This window comes from Sminthopsis crassicaudata, chromosome 1 (genome assembly GCF_048593235.1).
Source record: "Sminthopsis crassicaudata isolate SCR6 chromosome 1, ASM4859323v1, whole genome shotgun sequence".
In the NCBI taxonomy this organism is placed as follows: Eukaryota; Metazoa; Chordata; class Mammalia; order Dasyuromorphia; family Dasyuridae; genus Sminthopsis; species Sminthopsis crassicaudata.
In genome coordinates, this window is record NC_133617.1 from 48587925 (window position 1) to 48604130 (window position 16206).

The 16206-nt window shown below is 58.1% G+C and overlaps 1 protein-coding gene across 1 annotated transcript in view; it reads right to left on the reverse strand.

Moving 5' to 3' along the window:
• Positions 1 to 16206, reverse strand: part of MUC16 (mucin 16, cell surface associated) — a gene marked incomplete in the record, with an annotated part of 203838 nt that overhangs the window by 152166 nt on the left and 35466 nt on the right. The window contains 7 exon segments of the mRNA XM_074301797.1: positions 318 to 3134; positions 3828 to 3941; positions 4457 to 7264; positions 7949 to 8062; positions 8604 to 11426; positions 12119 to 12232; positions 12801 to 15587. Of these exon segments, the coding sequence (XP_074157898.1) occupies positions 318 to 3134; positions 3828 to 3941; positions 4457 to 7264; positions 7949 to 8062; positions 8604 to 11426; positions 12119 to 12232; positions 12801 to 15587 (11577 nt within the window).

The following is a 16206-nucleotide window of genomic DNA, read 5'->3' on the forward strand; positions in this document are numbered from 1 at the left end:
CACAGAGAACAAGGAGCAATTGAGCAATTCCATCTGACAAAGCTCACAAGGCTGCCCTCATCCACCAGGGGAAGAACCAAAGTTACCACTAGGAGGGAGAGTACTCAAGGGGGAGGAATCTTTCAAGAGGAGGAACTGCCAGAACAAGACATACCTCGGTTCTTCATCACAAGTGGCACCATAGAGCAGAAAGGGAGGAACCTCCCCCCTCCCCACTCCAAATGAATCCTCCACAAAGGGGAAGGAGGAGGTAAGGTCATGCTCATGTGGGGACGGGGCTGAGCTCAAAGCACCAGGGACTGAAACCCAGACAGTACCCGATGGGGAAGGGACGTCCACTGTCAGGCTGATCCCTGAGTGTGAAGGGAGAGATGTCAACGGGGGCTCCATGTCTCTTGTCCATGTTGTGAACGGCTCTGTTTTTCCCCCTTTGGTGGTGTTCTCTGCCTCAGTGGTGGTGGGAAAGGTCACAGGGGACCCAGAGGATGGGGCGATGCCAGGTGCAGAGCTCTTGGTCCCTGCTGTGGAGGGCATGAATGCAGCCGAGGAACCTGGGCTGGAGTGTGATAGGTCAGTAGTAGTCGCTGTGGCCTCTGAGGACTGGACAGACACAAGGCTGGTCCCTGGGGACGAGGAGCTGGCCAAGGTTCTGGTGTGTGGTGCCCTTGGGGGGCTGCTCCCAGAGCCAGAGGAAGGGGACTGGGAGCTAGCAGCTGAGGTGATGGAAACGCTGGTCAGGGGAGGGCTGAGACTGGACACACTCCACTCCTCCGTGGTGGACAGACCAGGGCGCGGGGGGCGGGACTTCTGCTCTGCAGACCCCAGGGACCCTGTTGCCGTGACCACTGGAGCAGCCGAAGTGGAAGATGTTTCTTCGCTGACATTCTCTGAGAAGGTGGACACAGCTCTGTCTGCATGGGTGACCAGCCCAGACCTTGAGATCTCTGGCATGAAGCTGGTGGGTCTCAAAGAAGCGGTCCCGGCCCAAGATGCTGCACTGGGCTCTGAGGTGGTCATGGGGGATGTGGCAGAAGGGCTGAGCCGTGTGCCCAGAGCAGGAGGAGAAGCTGAGCTGGTTCCTGCAGCCGGCCCGGGGGCCAATGGGGATGTGGTCTCCGTCATTGCTGGCAGGTCAGTGACACGTGGGGCTTCTGTACTTGGCCCAAGGGAAACCTCCTGCAGAAGCTGGCTTGTGTCAGCAGTGTCCCCAGAGGAGAGTGTGATGTCTCCTGAGCTGGTACGGGGCTCCTGACTCAGTCTCCCTTTGGTGCCCTCTCTTGTCACAGCAGCTGGGACATCCCTGGTGGAACCTTCCACTGGGGCAGTGGTCAAGGAAAGAAGGGAGGTGATCTCTGAGGCCGTGGCTGACAGCTCGTGGGCTCTGCTCCCATCTCCCATGGAGCTAACAGCCAGGGAAGCTGGACCTGGGGCTCCACTGCCAGGGTCTGAGAGTGTGGAACCTACAGGCAAGGAGGCAGTCACTGAGGCAGCTGTTCTGGTCCCCCCTTCCCAGGTTGGGATCTCCACAGGTGAAGCTGAGGCAGGAGGGGTGGCCCTTCTCCCTGGGCTCTGGCTGCTGGGAGCCAGCTTTGTGCTTTCAGTACCTGGGACAGCAGAACTCCCAACATCCCCCATGGTGCTGGGCTCTGAGGGGGCTTCAGGGCTGGTGGGTGTGGGAGTCCAGAGCCAACCCAGGCTGGTGCTTAGCACCCCCATGGTGCCTTCAGCTGGGCTAGAAAACCATGAGACCGTTGCACCTTCCCCAGGATGAGCAGGAGGCTCACTAGGAGCAGAGGCTCCAGCTACAGCCCTGAGCCCCAGCTGGGAGGAGGTCTCGGCCCCACCGACCGTCACAGGCACACTGGGGCTCGGGTCCCAGGAGGGAAGACCTGGTGTGACGGTGCTGAGCTCTGTAGTTGCATCAGGGACGTGTCTCAGTGTGGAAGTCTGTGCAGAAAGCCGGGAGCTGGAGAAATCTACCGTGGACTCAGAACCTGCTGGACTGGGCTCATGCAGGAGGAAGGGGGAGGACTGTCCCCTGGTGCTGCTCTGTGTGGCCCCGTTGGGAGGGAAGCTTGCAAGAGAAGCTGCAGAACTGGCCCCCTCCTCAGGCGTGGGGGTCCCCAAAGCCGATGCCCCAGTCATGCCAACAGGAATCCCAGAGGCCATTGATGCTGATGGGAGGAGCCGAGTGGGGGGAGAGCCCGTACTGTGGCCCATGTGACCCGCACCAGGAGAGAAAGGGGAGGTCCTTGAATCAGGCCAGGAGGTTTCCAGGGACCCCAGGGAAGGGCTGGGCTCTCCAGGAGTAAAGGAGGTTCCTGAGCCCGCTGGGGATGCAGGGACAAGGCTGGACAAGGAGGACCCTGTGCTTCCCACCATGGAGACTGTACCCATGGCTGTTCCTCCAGCCTCAGGGGAGGACCAATGATTCAGAATTGTGAAGGGTGGCCCAGCTGAGCTGGCTTCAGGCCCCGTCTCACTGTCCGTCCTCCCTGCCATGCTGGAACTGTCCGTGTGCATTGGGATGGATATGGGAACCCTTTCTGTGATGGGGCTAGAGGAGCCTGGGGGAGAAGGAGCCAGGGAAAGAGTGTGGCCGCTTGTTTGCCCTGAAGCAGAGAACTCAGGAGGAAAGGAGCTCCCTGCAGGACACTCTGCAGGCTTGGTGCTCTCAGGGTCCCTTGCTGCTGTGGTTTCTGCTCTAGGGCTTGCTGTGGTGGTAAAGGAGGAAATTGTCCCTTCAGAGCTGGAGAGCAGGGGAGCAACAGAGCCTGGAACCGCCTGCGGCTTGCCTGGTGTAGGAGCCTGTGGCAGGGAGCCAGTGACCACGGTCACAGTGGCAGAAGTCTCCAAGGACTCAGAGTCTTCTGCCACTGGAGAGGGCACGGAGGCCTTGATGGTGTCCAGGTCTGGGCTCCCTGAGGCAGAGCCCACAGGAAAGCTGGAGGCCTGAGCAGAGGCTGAGCCAGAAGTTGTCTCTACAGGCCCAGTCAATGCTGGGCTCCCAAATGTGGAGGTTCCCATGGAGGAGGCAACCACAGGCAGGCTGGTGGGCTCCAGGTCCTCTCCTATCGCAAGGGATGCAGGCCCCATCCCTACGGCATCCGGGCTTCTGCTCGAGAATCCTGTGTCTGAAAGAGGGGATTGGTTGGCACAAGAGTGAGGCTCTAGTGGGCTAGCTGTGAATGACCCTCACAGTCACCCTCGTGACCTCCATTCAAGGTTTCTCTCAATGAGAAGGACAGACGCTCCCCTCTCCGAATTCCAGGCTCCAATATTCATTCTCCTGCCCGGGCTCACCATGGCCCCTCCTTCAGGAGAAGCACTTTCATCACTGCTTCCTCAAGGAGACTGTGAGCCCGAGAAGAAGTCTGACACTGGCACACACTGCTACAGATGGGGAGAGACTCTGTCTCTAAGCCTGTCCTGAGACCTTTTCCATTTGTCCTCATTCAACTCTCAGCTGCCCAGACCTCTTCCTACAATCTCTCTCTGGTTTATCCAGTGCAGACTGGCAAAGGCTATCTATTTATCGCCAAGCCCTTTCCTCAAAATGCCTTAGAAAAGCACTGGAGAAACCAAACTCTGCTTCACCTCCATCACCAGAAGGAAGCAGCCCTGATATGCAATCCCAAAGAAACAGAAAAAAAAGGTAAAAGACTTCCTATAAAGAAGGCAAAAAAGACAAAAGCATAATGGCGCACAATCTCTAAGAACAGAGAACCTTACAAATGTTCCTGAGATGTTGAATGCCCCCAAAGCAGGAAACTGAGCAAAGGAGGAGGATTATAGCCAGTGTAAGCAGAGGACTGAGGCTTTCTTACCTGCTACAGTGGCTGGCATGGTGGGCACCATGGGGTCACTAGCAGGAGATCCGGGACCTGCAGGAGAGGGGAGGTCTGCTCCCTGGGTACTGGGACTTAGGCTCTCTCCAATTCCTGTAAAAAAGACAAGTCAGTCAATCCCCCACCAACAAACATTGAGGAACCATGTGCCCTAGGTCAGGCACCTCTGAGACCTGTCAGGAAGAAAGGCTCTGAGGGCCTGCTGAGGCTTCAATGGATCTTCACTGTGCCTTGCAAGGATCACTTCTTCCCTTCCAGACACTCCCAAATCCATTCTACCTCTTTCACAAGTCAGCTGACCTCAATGAGAAGAGGCAATTTCCTCCCAGAGGGCAAGGGGCACTTCAGCACGAAGAATACAGGACTGCCTTCAGTCTCCAGAGGCAGATCAAAAGTGACACCAGAAGGCAGAGCTCTCAAGGGGGAGGAATCACTCAAGAGGAGGAACTAAAAGAAGACAACATACCTGGGGACCTCAATGCAAATTGTTACTTCCCCCCATAGGGCAGAAAGGAATCAACCTCCCCCCTCCCAACTCCAAATGGATCCTCCACAAAGTGGAAGGTCATGCTCATGCAAGGAGGGGGCTGAGCTTAAAGCACCAGGACCTGAAATCCAGACAGTACCCGATGGGGAAGGGACGTCCACTGTCAGGCTGATCCCTGAGTATGAAGGGAGAGATGTCAACGGGAGCTCCATGTCTCTTGTTGATGTTGTGAACGGCTCTGTTGTTCTCCCTTTGGTGATCTTCTCTGCCTCAGTGGTAGTGGGAAAGGTCACAGGGGACCCAGAGGATGGGGACATACCAGGTGCAGAGGTCTTGGTCCCTGCTGTGGAGGGCATTAACGCAGCCAAGGAATCTGGGATGGACTGTAACAGACCAGGAGTAGTCACTGAGGCCTCTGAGGACTGAATTGACACAAGCCTGGATCCTGGAGACGAGATGCTGTCCAGAGCATTGGCAAGGCTGGTGTCTGGTGCCGTTGGGGGGCTGCTCCCAGAGCCAGAGGAAGGGGACTGGGAGCTAGGAGCTGAGGTGATGGAAACGCTGGTCAAGGGAGGGCTGAGACTGGGCCCACTCCACTCCTCCATGGAGGACAGACCAGGGCGCGGGGGGCGGGACTTCTGCTCTGCAGACCCCAGGGACCCTGTTGCCGTGACCACTGGAGGAGCCGAAGCGGAAGCTGTTTCCTCACTGACATTCTCTGAGAAGGTGGACACAGCTCTGTCTGCATGGGTGGCCAGCCCAGACCTTGAGATCTCTGGCATGAAGCTGGTGGGGCTCAAAGAAGCGGTCCCGGCCCAAGATGCTGCACTGGGCTCTGAGGTGGTCATGGGGGATGTGGCAGAAGGGCTGAGCCGTGTGCCCAGTGCAGGAGGAGAAGCTGAGCTGGCTCCTGCAGCCGGCCCGGGGGCCAATGGGGATGTGGTCTCCGTCATTGCTGGCAGGTCAGTGACACGTGGGACTTCTGTACTTGGCCCAAGGGAAACCTCCTGCAGAAGCCGGCTTGTGTCAGCAGTGTCCCCAGAGGAGAGTGTGATGTCTCCTGAGCTGGTACGGGGCTCCTGACTCAGTCTCCCTTCGGTGCCCTCTCTTGTCACAGCTGGGACATCCCTAGTGGAACCTTCCATTGGGGCAGTGGTCAAGGAAAGAAGGGAGGTGATCTCTGAGGCCGTGGCTGACAGCTCGTGGGCTCTGCTCCCATCTCCCATAGAGCTAACAGCCAGGGAAGCTGGACCTGGGGCTCCACTGCCAGGGTCTGAGAGTGTGGAACCTACAGGCAAGGAGGCAGTCACTGAGGCAGCTGCACTGGCCCCCCCTTCCCGGGTTGGGATCTCCACAGGTGAAGCTGAGGCAGGAGGGGTGGCCCTTCTCCCTGGGCTCTGGCTGCTGGGAGCCAGCTTTGTGCTTTCAGTACCTGGGACAGCAGAACTCCCAACATCCCCCATGGTGCTGGGCTCTGAGGGGGCTTCAGGGCTGGTGGGTGTGGGAGTCCAGAGCCAACCCAGGCTGGTGCTTAGCACCCCCATGGTGCCTTCAGCCGGGCCAGAAAACCATGAGACCGTTGCACCTTCCCCAGGATGAGCAGGAGGCTCACTAGGAGCAGAGGCTCCAGCTACAGCCCTGAGCCCCAGCTGGGAGGAGGCCTCGGCCCCACTGACTGTCACAGGCACACTGGGGCTCGGGTCCCAGGAGGGAAGACCTGATGTGTCAGTGCTGAGCTCTGTAGTTGCATCAGGGACATGTCTCAGTGTGGAAGTCTGTGCAGAAAGCCGGGAGCTGGAGAAATCTACTGTGGACTCAGAACCTGCTGGACTGGGCTCATGCAGGAGGAAGGGGGAGGACTGTCCCCTGGTGCTGCTCTGTGTGGCCCCGTTGGGAGGGAAGCTTGCAAGAGAAGCTGCAGAACTGGCCCCCTCCTCAGGCGTGGGGGTCCCCAAAGCCGATGCCCCAGTCATGCCAACAGGAATCCCAGAGGCCATTGTTGCTGACGGGAGGAGCCGAGTGGGAAGAGAGCCTGTGCTGTGGCCCATGTGACCCGCACCAGGAGAGAAAGGGGATGTCCTTATCTCAGGCCGGGTGGTCTCCAGGGTCCCCATGGAAGGGCTGGGCTCTCCAGGAGTGATGGAGGTTCCTGAGCCCGCTGAGTATGCAGGGACAATGCTGGACATGGAGGACCCTGTGCTCCCTGCCATGGCGGCTGTTCTGGCTGCTCCTCCTGCCTCAGGGGAAGACGAATGACTCAGGCCAGTGAAGGGCGGCCCAGCTGAGCTGGCTTCAGGCGCTGTCTCACTTTCCAGCCTCCCTGACATTCTGGAAGTCCCCGTGTGCATTGGGACAGCTATGGGGACCCTCTCTGTGATGAGGCTAGAGGAGCCTGGGGGAGAAGGAGCCAGGGAAAGAGTGTGGCCGCTTGTTTGCCCTGAAGCAGAGAACTCGGGAGGGAAGGAGCTCCCTGCAGGACGCTCTGCAGGCTTGGTGCTCTCAGGGTCCCTTGCTGCTCTGGTGTCTGCACTAGGGCTGGCTGTGGTAGAAAGGGGGGAAAGTGTCCCTTCGGAGCTGGAGGGGAGGGGAGCGCCAGAGCCTGGAACCGCCTGTGGCTTCCCCGATATAGGAGCCTGTGGCAGGGAGCCAGTGACCACGGTCACAGTGGCAGAAGTCTCCAAGGACTCGGAGTCTTCTGCCACCGGAGAGGACATGGGGGCTTTGGTGGTGTCCAGGTCTGGGCTCCCTGAGGCAGAGCCCACAGGAAAGCTGGAGGCCTGAGCAGAGGCTGAGCCAGAAGTTGTCTCTACAGGCCCAGGCACTGCTGGGCTCCTGAATGTGGAGGTTCCCGTGGAGGAGGCAACCACAGGCAGGCTGGTGGGCTCCGGGTCCTCTCCTCTTGCTGGGCTTCTGCTCAAGAATCCTGGGTCTGAAAGAGGGGATTGGTTGGCACAGGAGTGAGGCTCTACTGGGCAACCTGTGAATGACCCTCACAGTCACTGTGGTGGCCTCCATCCAAGGTTCCTCTCAATGAGGACAGATGCTCCCCTCTCTAAACTCCAGACTCCACTATTCGGTCTCCCTCCCAGCCTTGCCTTGGACCCTCCTCCAGGAGAATCATTTTCATCATTGCTTCCTCAAGTAGACTGTGACCCCTGGTGCAAGGCTGATGCTGGAGCACATTGCTAGAGTCAGTTCAAGAGACTCTCTCTAAGCCTTTCCTGAGACGTTTTTCATATGTATCATTCACCATTGCCCAGTCCCCCTCCTACAATCTTACTCTTTGGCTTGTCCAGGGCACAAATGCCAACTATTTATCTATAGTCAAGAACTCTACTAGAAATGTCTCAGAAAGGCACAGGAGAAATCAAACTCTGCTTACTTTCCATCCTCTAAAAGAAGCAGGCCTGGTGTGCAATCCCAAAGAAAAAGAGAAAAAGGTAAAGACTTCCCCCAAGAAGGCAAGGAAGACACAAGCATAATGGCACGCAATATCCAAGAACCGAGACGAGCCCCACAAATGTCCCTGAGATGCAGAATACCCCCAAAGCAGGAAACTGAATAGAGGAGGAGGTTTGTCCCCTTTGTAAGCAGAGGGCTGAGTCTCTCTTACCTGCAGCAGTGGCTGGCATGGTGGACACTGTGGGCTCGCTAGCAGGAGATCTGGGTCCTGCAGGCGAGGGGAGATCTGCTCTCTGGGTACTGGGACTTAGGCTCTCTCCAATTCCTGGAAAAAGGGCATGTCAGTCAATCGCCTGCCAGCACGCACTGAGGGACCTCATCCCCTACCAGAGAATCCAAAACCTGTCAGGAATGAGGCAACTGGAAAAGAACCTAAGGACATACTGACTATCCAATGGATCTTCACTATGCCTGACAAGGATCACACCTTCCCTTCCAGATACTGGCTGAGGTGCCCCCCCCTCCCCAAGTCCATTCTACCTCCTTCACAAGCCAGCTGACCTCAAGGAGAGCAGACAATTTCTCCCAGAGGGCAAGAGGCACATCAGCACAAAGAACACACAACTGTCCTCATCCTCCAGAAGCAGATCAAAAGTTACCACTGGAAGGCAGAACTCTCAAGAGCCAGAAAAAGACGTACCTGGGGTCCTCAAATCAAATGGCTGCTCCCCTCCCCTTGAGCAGGAAGGATCGACCAGCCCCCTCCCCACTCCAAGTGGATTTTCTACAAGGGGGAAAACAAAGGTCATGCTCACATGGGGACAGGGCTGAGGTGGAAACACCAGTGACTGAAACCCATACTGTACCCAATGGGGAAGAGACGTCTGCTGAGACACTGGTCCCTGAGTGAGAATAGACAGTTGTCCACAGGGGCTCCATGTCTTTTGTCGATGGTATGAAAGGCCCTGTTGTTCTCCCTCTGGTGTTCCTCTCTGCCCCAGTGGTGGTGGGAAAGTTCACAGGGGACCCAGAGGATGGGGCGATGCCAGGTGCAGAGCTCTTGGTGCCTGCTGTGGAGGGCATGAATGCAGCCGAGGAACCTGGGCTGGAGTGTGATAGGTCAGTAGTAGTCGCTGTGGCCTCTGAGGACTGGACAGACACAAGGCTGGTCCCTGGGGACGAGGAGCTGGCCAAGGTTCTGGTGTGTGGTGCCCTTGGGGGGCTGCTCCCAGAGCCAGAGGAAGGGGACTGGGAGCTAGCAGCTGAGGTGATGGAAACGCTGGTCAGGGGAGGGCTGAGACTGGACACACTCCACTCCTCCGTGGTGGACAGACCAGGGCGCGGGGGGCGGGACTTCTGCTCTGCAGACCCCAGGGACCCTGTTGCTGTGACCACTGGAGCAGCCGAAGTGGAAGCTGTTTCCTCACTGACATTCTCTGAGAAGGTGGACACAGCTCTGTCTGCATGGGTGGCCAGCCCATTACTTGAAATCTCTGGCATGAAGCTGGTGGGGCTCAAAGAAGCGGTCCCGGCCCAAGATGCTGCACTGGGCTCTGAGGTGGTCATGGGGGATGTGGCAGAAGGGCGGAGCCGTGTGCCCAGAGCAGGAGGAGAAGCTGAGCTGGCTCCTGCAGCCGGCCCGGGGGCCAATGGGGATGTGGTCTCCGTCATTGCTGGCAGGTCAGTGACACGTGGGGCTTCTGTACTTGGCCCCAAGGAAACCTCCTGCAGAAGCCGGCTTGTCCTGGTGGCGACAGTGTCCCCAGGGGAGACTGGGATGTCTCCTGAGCTGGTACGGGGCTCCTGACTCAGTCTCCCTTCAGTGCCCACTCTTGTCACAGCAGCTGGGACATCCCTGGTGGAACCTTCCATTGGGGCAGTGGTCAAGGAAAGAAGGGAGGTGATCTCTGAGGCTGTGGCTGACAGCTCGTGGGCTCTGGTCCCCTTCCCCAGGGAGCTAACAGCCAGGGAAGCTGGACCTGGGGCTCCACTGCCAGGGTCTGAGAGTGTGGAACCTACAGGCAAGGAGGCAGTCACTGAGGCAGCTGCACTGGCCCCCCCTTCCCGGGTTGGGATCTCCACAGGTGAAGCTGAGGCAGGAGGGGTGGCCCTTCTCCCTGGGCTCTGGCTGCTGGGAGCCAGCTTTGTGCTTTCAGTACCTGGGACAGCAGAACTCCCAACATCCCCCATGGTGCTGGGCTCTGAGGGGGCTTCAGGGCTGGTGGGTGTGGGAGTCCAGAGCCAACCCAGGCTGGTGCTTAGCACCCCCATGGTGCCTTCAGCCGGGCCAGAAAACCATGAAACCGTTGCACCTTCCCCAGGATGAGCAGGAGGCTCACTAGGAGCAGAAGCTCCAGCTACAGTCCTGAGCCCCAGCTGGGAGGTGGTCTCGGCCCCACCAACCGTCACAGGCACACTGGGGCTCGGGTCCCAGGCGGGAAAACCTCGTGTGTTGGTGCTGGGCCTTGTGGTTGCACTAGGGACATGTCTCAATGTGGAAGTCTGTGCAGAAAGCCGGGAGCTGGAGAAATCTACCGTGGACTCAGAGCCTGCTGGACTGGGCTCATGCAGGAGGAAGGGTGAGGACCCCCTCCAAGCGCTGCTCTGTGTGCCCCCGGTGGGCAGGAAGCTTGCAAGAGAAGCTGCAGAACTGGCCCCCTCCTCAGGCGTGGGGGTCCCCAAAGCCGTCTCCCCAGTCATGCCAACAGGAATCCCAGAGGCCATTGATGCCGAAGGGAGGAGCCGAGTGGGGGCAGAGCCCGTGCTGTGGCCCATGTGACTAACACCAGGAGAGAAAGGGGATGTCCTTGTCTCAGGCCAGGTCGTCTCCAGGATCCCTGTGAAAGGGCTTGGCTCTCCAGGAGTGATTGGGGTTCCTGAGCCCGCTGGGGATGCAGGGACAATGCTGGACAAGGAGGACCCTGTCCTCCCCACCATGGCGGCTGTTCTTGTGACTGCTCCTCCTGCCTCAGGGGAAGACGAATGACTCGGGCCAGTGAAGGGCAGCCCAGCTGAGCTGGCTTCAGGTCCTGTCTCACTTTCCAGCCTCCCTGCCATGCTGGAAGTCCCCATGTGCATTGGGATGGATATAGGGGCCCTCTTTGTGCCTCGGCTAGAGGAGCCTGAGTGGGAAGAAGCAGGGGAAAGTGTGTGGCCGCTTGTTTGCCCTGAAGCAGAGAACTCGGGAGGGAAGGAGCTCCCTGCAGGACGCTCTGCAGGCTTGGTGCTCTCAGGGTCCCTTGCTGCTCTGGTGTCTGCACCAGGGCTGGCCGTGGTGGAAAGGGGGGAAACTGTCCCTTTGGAGCTGGAGGGGAGGGGAGCGCCAGAGCCTGGAACCGCCTGTGGCTTCCCCGGTGTAGGAGCCTGTGGCAGGGAGCCAGTGACCACGGTCACAGTGGAAGAAGTCTCCAAATATTCGGGGTGTTCTGCCACTGGAGAGGACACAGAGGCCTTCGTGGTGTCCAGGTCTGGGCTCCCTGAGGCAGAGCCCACAGGGAAGCTGGAGACCGGAGTAGAGGATGAGCCAGTAGCTGTCTCTATAGGCATGGCCACTGCTGGGTTCCTGAATGTGGAGGTTCCCATGGAGGAGGCAACCACAGGCAGGCTTGTGGGCTCCAGGTCCTCTCCTCTCGCAAGGGATGCATGACCCGTACCTATAGCATCTGGGCTTCTGCTTGAGAATCCTGTGTCTGAAAAAGGGGATTGGTTGGCACAGGAGTGAGGCTCTAATGGGCTAGCTGTGAATGACCCTCACAGTCACCCTCGTAGCCTCCATTCACGGTTCCTCTCAATGGGAAGGATAGACGCTCCCCTCTCCAAACTCCAGACTCCACTATTTGTTCTCCCCCCAAGGCTCGCCATGGAACCTCCTCCTTGAGAAGCATTTTCATCACTGCTTCCTCAAGGAGACTGTGAGCCTGAATACAAGGCTGACACTGGTGCACACTGCTACAGATGGGGAGAGACTCTATCTCTAAGCTGGTCATGAGACCTTTTCATTATGTCCTGATTCACCTCTCAGCTACCCAGAACTCCTCCTACAATCTCTGTCTGGCTTGTCCAGGGCAGCCTGGCACATGAGCTCTGTTTATGGCCAAGCTCTAGCCTCAAAATGCCTCAGAAAGGCAACCCAGAAACAAACTCTGGTTCCACTTGCATCCTTTAAAAAAGCAGGCCTGATGTGCAATCCCAAACAAAAAGAGAAAAGGTAAAGACTTCACCCAAGAAGGCAAGGAAGACACAAGCATAATGGCATGTAATATCCAAGAACCGAGAAGAGCCCCACAAATGTCCCTGAAATGCAGAATACCCCCAAAGCAGGAAACTGAGCAAAGGAAGAGAATTGTCCCCCAGTGTAAGCAGAGGGCTGAGTCTTTCTTACCTGCTACAGTGGCTGACGTAATGGGCACCGTGGGCTTGCTAGCAGGAGATCTAGGACCTGCAGGTGAGGGGAGATCTCCTCCCTGGGTACTGGGACTTAGGCTCTCTAAGATTCCTGTAAAAAGATAAAGTCAGTCAATCCCCCTCCAACAAGCACTGAGGAACCACATCCCCTAACAGAGACTCTGAGACCTGCAAGGTGGGAAGCAGCAGGAAGATACTTAGAATTTCCTGACTCTCCAATGGATCTTCACTGTGCCTTGCAAGGATCACGCATTCCCTTCGAGACAATGACTGAGATGTCCCCCATGCCCCAAATCCATTCTATTTCTTTCACCAGCCAGCTGACCTCAATGAGAACAGGCAATTTCCTCCCAGAGGGCGAGGGGCACTTCAGCACTAACTACACAAGGCTGCCCTCATCCTCCAGAGGCAGATCAAAAGTGACCACCAGAAGGCAGAGCGCTCAAGGGGGAAAAATCGCTCAGGAGGAGGAACTAACAGAACAAGACATACCTGGGGAACTCAATACAAATGGCTGCTTCCACCCATAGAGCAGAAAGGGATCGATCAGCCCCCCTCCCCAATCTAAGAAGATTTTCAACAAGGGGGAAGACAAAGGTCATGCTCACATGGGGACTGGACTGAGCTGGAAACACCAGCGACTGAAACCCATACTGTACCCGATGGGGAAGAGATGTCTTCTGGGAAACTGGTGCCTGAGTAAGAAGAGACAGTTGTCCACAGGGGATCCATATCTCCTAAATATGGTGTGAAAGGCCCTGCTGTTCTCCCTTTCCTGTTCTCTGCCTCAGTGGTGGTGGGAAAGGTCACAGGGGACCCAGAGGATGGGGCGATGCCAGGTGCAGAGCTCTTGGTGCCTGCTGTGGAGGGCATGAATGCAGCCGAGGAACCTGGGCTGGAGTGTGATAGGTCAGTAGTAGTCGCTGTGGCCTCTGAGGACTGGACAGACACAAGGCTGGTCCCTGGGGACGAGGAGCTGGCCAAGGTTCTGGTGTGTGGTGCCCTTGGGGGGCTGCTCCCAGAGCCAGAGGAAGGGGACTGGGAGCTAGCAGCTGAGGTGATGGAAACGCTGGTCAGGGGAGGGCTGAGACTGGACACACTCCACTCCTCCGTGGTGGACAGACCAGGGCGCGGGGGGCGGGACTTCTGCTCTGCAGACCCCAGGGACCCTGTTGCCGTGACCACTGGAGCAGCCGAAGCGGAAGCTGTTTCCTCACTGACATTCTCTGAGAAGGTGGACACAGCCCTGTCTGCATGGGTGGCCAGCCCAGACCTTGAGATCTCTGGCATGAAGCTGGTGGGGCTCAAAGAAGCGGTCCCGGCCCAAGATGCTGCACTGGGCTCTGAGGTGGTCATGGGGGATGTGGCAGAAGGGCTGAGCCGTGTGCCCAGAGCAGGAGGAGAAGCTGAGCTGGTTCCTGCAGCCGGCCCGGGGGCCAATGGGGATGTGGTCTCCGTCATTGCTGGCAGGTCAGTGACACGTGGGGCTTCTGTACTTGGCCCCAAGGAAACCTCCTGCAGAAGCCGGCTTGTCCTGGTGGCGACAGTGTCCCCAGGGGAGACTGGGATGTCTCCTGAGCTGGTACGGGGCTCCTGACTCAGTCTCCCTTCAGTGCCCACTCTTGTCACAGCAGCTGGGACATCCCTGGTGGAACCTTCCACTGGGGCAGTGGTCAAGGAAAGAAGGGAGGTGATCTCTGAGGCTGTGGCTGACAGCTCGTGGGCTCTGCTCCCATCCCCCGTGGAGCTAACAGCCAGGGAAGCTGGACCTGGGGCTCCACTGCCAGGGTCTGAGAGTGTGGAACCTACAGGCAAGGAGGCAGTCACTGAGGCAGCTGCACTGGCCCCCCCTTCCCGGGTTGGGATCTCCACAGGTGAAGCTGAGGCAGGAGGGGTGGCCCTTCTCCCTGGGCTCTGGCTGCTGGGAGCCAGCTTTGTGCTTTCAGTACCTGGGACAGCAGAACTCCCAACATCCCCCATGGTGCTGGGCTCTGAGGGGGCTTCAGGGCTGGTGGGTGTGGGAGTCCAGAGCCAATCTAGCCTGGTGCTTAGCACCTCCATGGTGCCTTCAGCCGGGCCAGAAAACCATGAGACCGTTGCACCTTCCCCAGGATGAGCAGGAGGCTCACTAGGAGCAGAGGCTCCAGCTACAGTTCTGAGCCCCAGCTGGGAGGAGGTCTCGGCCCCACTGACCGTCACAGGCACACTGGGGCTCGGGTCCCAGGAGGGAAGACCTGATGTGTCAGTGCTGAGCTCTGTAGTTGCATCATGGACATGTCTCAGTGTGGAAGTCTGTGCAGAAAGCCGGGAGCTGGAGAAATCTACCGTGGACTCAGAACCTGCTGGACTGGGCTCATGCAGGAGGAAGGGGGAGGACTGTCCCCTGGTGCTGCTCTGTGTGGCCCCGTTGGGAGGGAAGCTTGCAAGAGAAGCTGCAGAACTGGCCCCCTCCTCAGGCGTGGGGGTCCCCAAAGCCGATGCCCCAGTCATGCCAAAAGGAATCCCAGAGGTCATTGATGCTGATGGGAGGAGCCAAGTGGGGGGAGCGCCCGTGCTGTGGCCCATGTGACCCGCACCAGGAGAGAAAGGGGATGTCCTTGTCTCAGGCCGGGTGGTCTCCAGGGTCTCCGTGGAAGGGCTGGGCTCTCCAGGAGTGATTGGGGTTCCTGAGCCCACTGGGGATGCAGGGACACCGCTGGACATGGAGGATCCTGTGCTCCCTGCCATGGCGGCTGTTCTGACTGCTCCTCCTGCCTCAGGGGAGGACAAATGACTCAGGCCAGTGAAGGGCGGCCCAGCTGAACTGGCTTCAAGCCCCGTGTCACTTTTCAGCCTCCCTGCCATTTTGGAAGTCCCCGTGCTCATTGGGACAGATATGTGGAACCTCTCTGTGCCTCTGCTAGAGGAGCCTGTGGGAGAAGCAGCCAGGGAAAGAGTGTGGCCGCTTGTTTGCCCTGAAGCAGAGAACTCAGGAGGAAAGGAGCTCCCTGCAGGACGCTCTGCAGGCTTGGTGCTCTCAGGGTCCCTTGCTGCTCTGGTGTCTGCACCAGGACTGGCCGTGATGGAAAGGGGGGAAAGTGTCCCTTTGGAGCTGGAGGGGAGGGGAGCGCCAGAGCCTGGAACCGCCTGTGGCTTCCCCGGTGTAGGAGCCTGTGGCAGGGAGCCAATCACCACGGTCACAGTGGCAGAAGTCTCCAAGGACTCGGAGTCTTCTGCCACCGGAGAGGACATGGGGGCTTTGGTGGTGTCCAGGTCTGGGCTCCCTGAGGCAGAGCCCACAGGAAAGCTGGAGGCCTGAGCAGAGGCTGAGCCAGAAGTTGTCTCTACAGGCCCAGGCACTGCTGGGCTCCTGAATGTGGAGGTTCCCGTGGAGGAGGCAACCACAGGCAGGCTGGTGGGCTCCGGGTCCTCTCCTCTCGCTGGGCTTCTGCTCAAGAATCCTGGGTCTGAAAGAGGGGATTGGTTGGCACAGGAGTGAGGCTCTAGAAGGCTAGATGCGAATGACCCTCACAGTCACCCTGGTGGCCTCCATTCAAGGTTCCTCTCAGTGGGAAGGACAGATGCTTCCCTCTCCAAACTCCAGACTCCACTATTCATTCTCCCACCCAGGCTCGCCATGGCCCCTCCTCCAGGAGAAGCACTTTCATCACTGCTTCCTCAAGGAGACTGTCATTCCAAGTACAAGTTTCACACTGGTGCACACTGCTACCAATGGGGAGAGACTCTAAGCTGTTGCTGAGACCTTTTCATTATGTCCCGATTCATCTCAGCTGCCCAGAACTCCTCCCACATATTCTCCCTTTTTGTTTTGTCCAGGGATAAGCCAAACCTGCAAATGCCCTCTGTTTATGGCCCAGCTCTTTCCTCAAAACACCTTGGGAAAGACAATCCCAGACAACCTTCTGCACCCACTCTATCCTCCCAAAGGAAACAGGCCTGATTTGCAATCGCAGAGAAATAAAGAGGCAAAGTCTTCCCACAGAGAAGGCAAGGAAGATGCAAGCATAACGGCACGCAGTCTCTAAGAACTGAGAAGAGCCCCACATATGTCCCCGAGATGCAGAA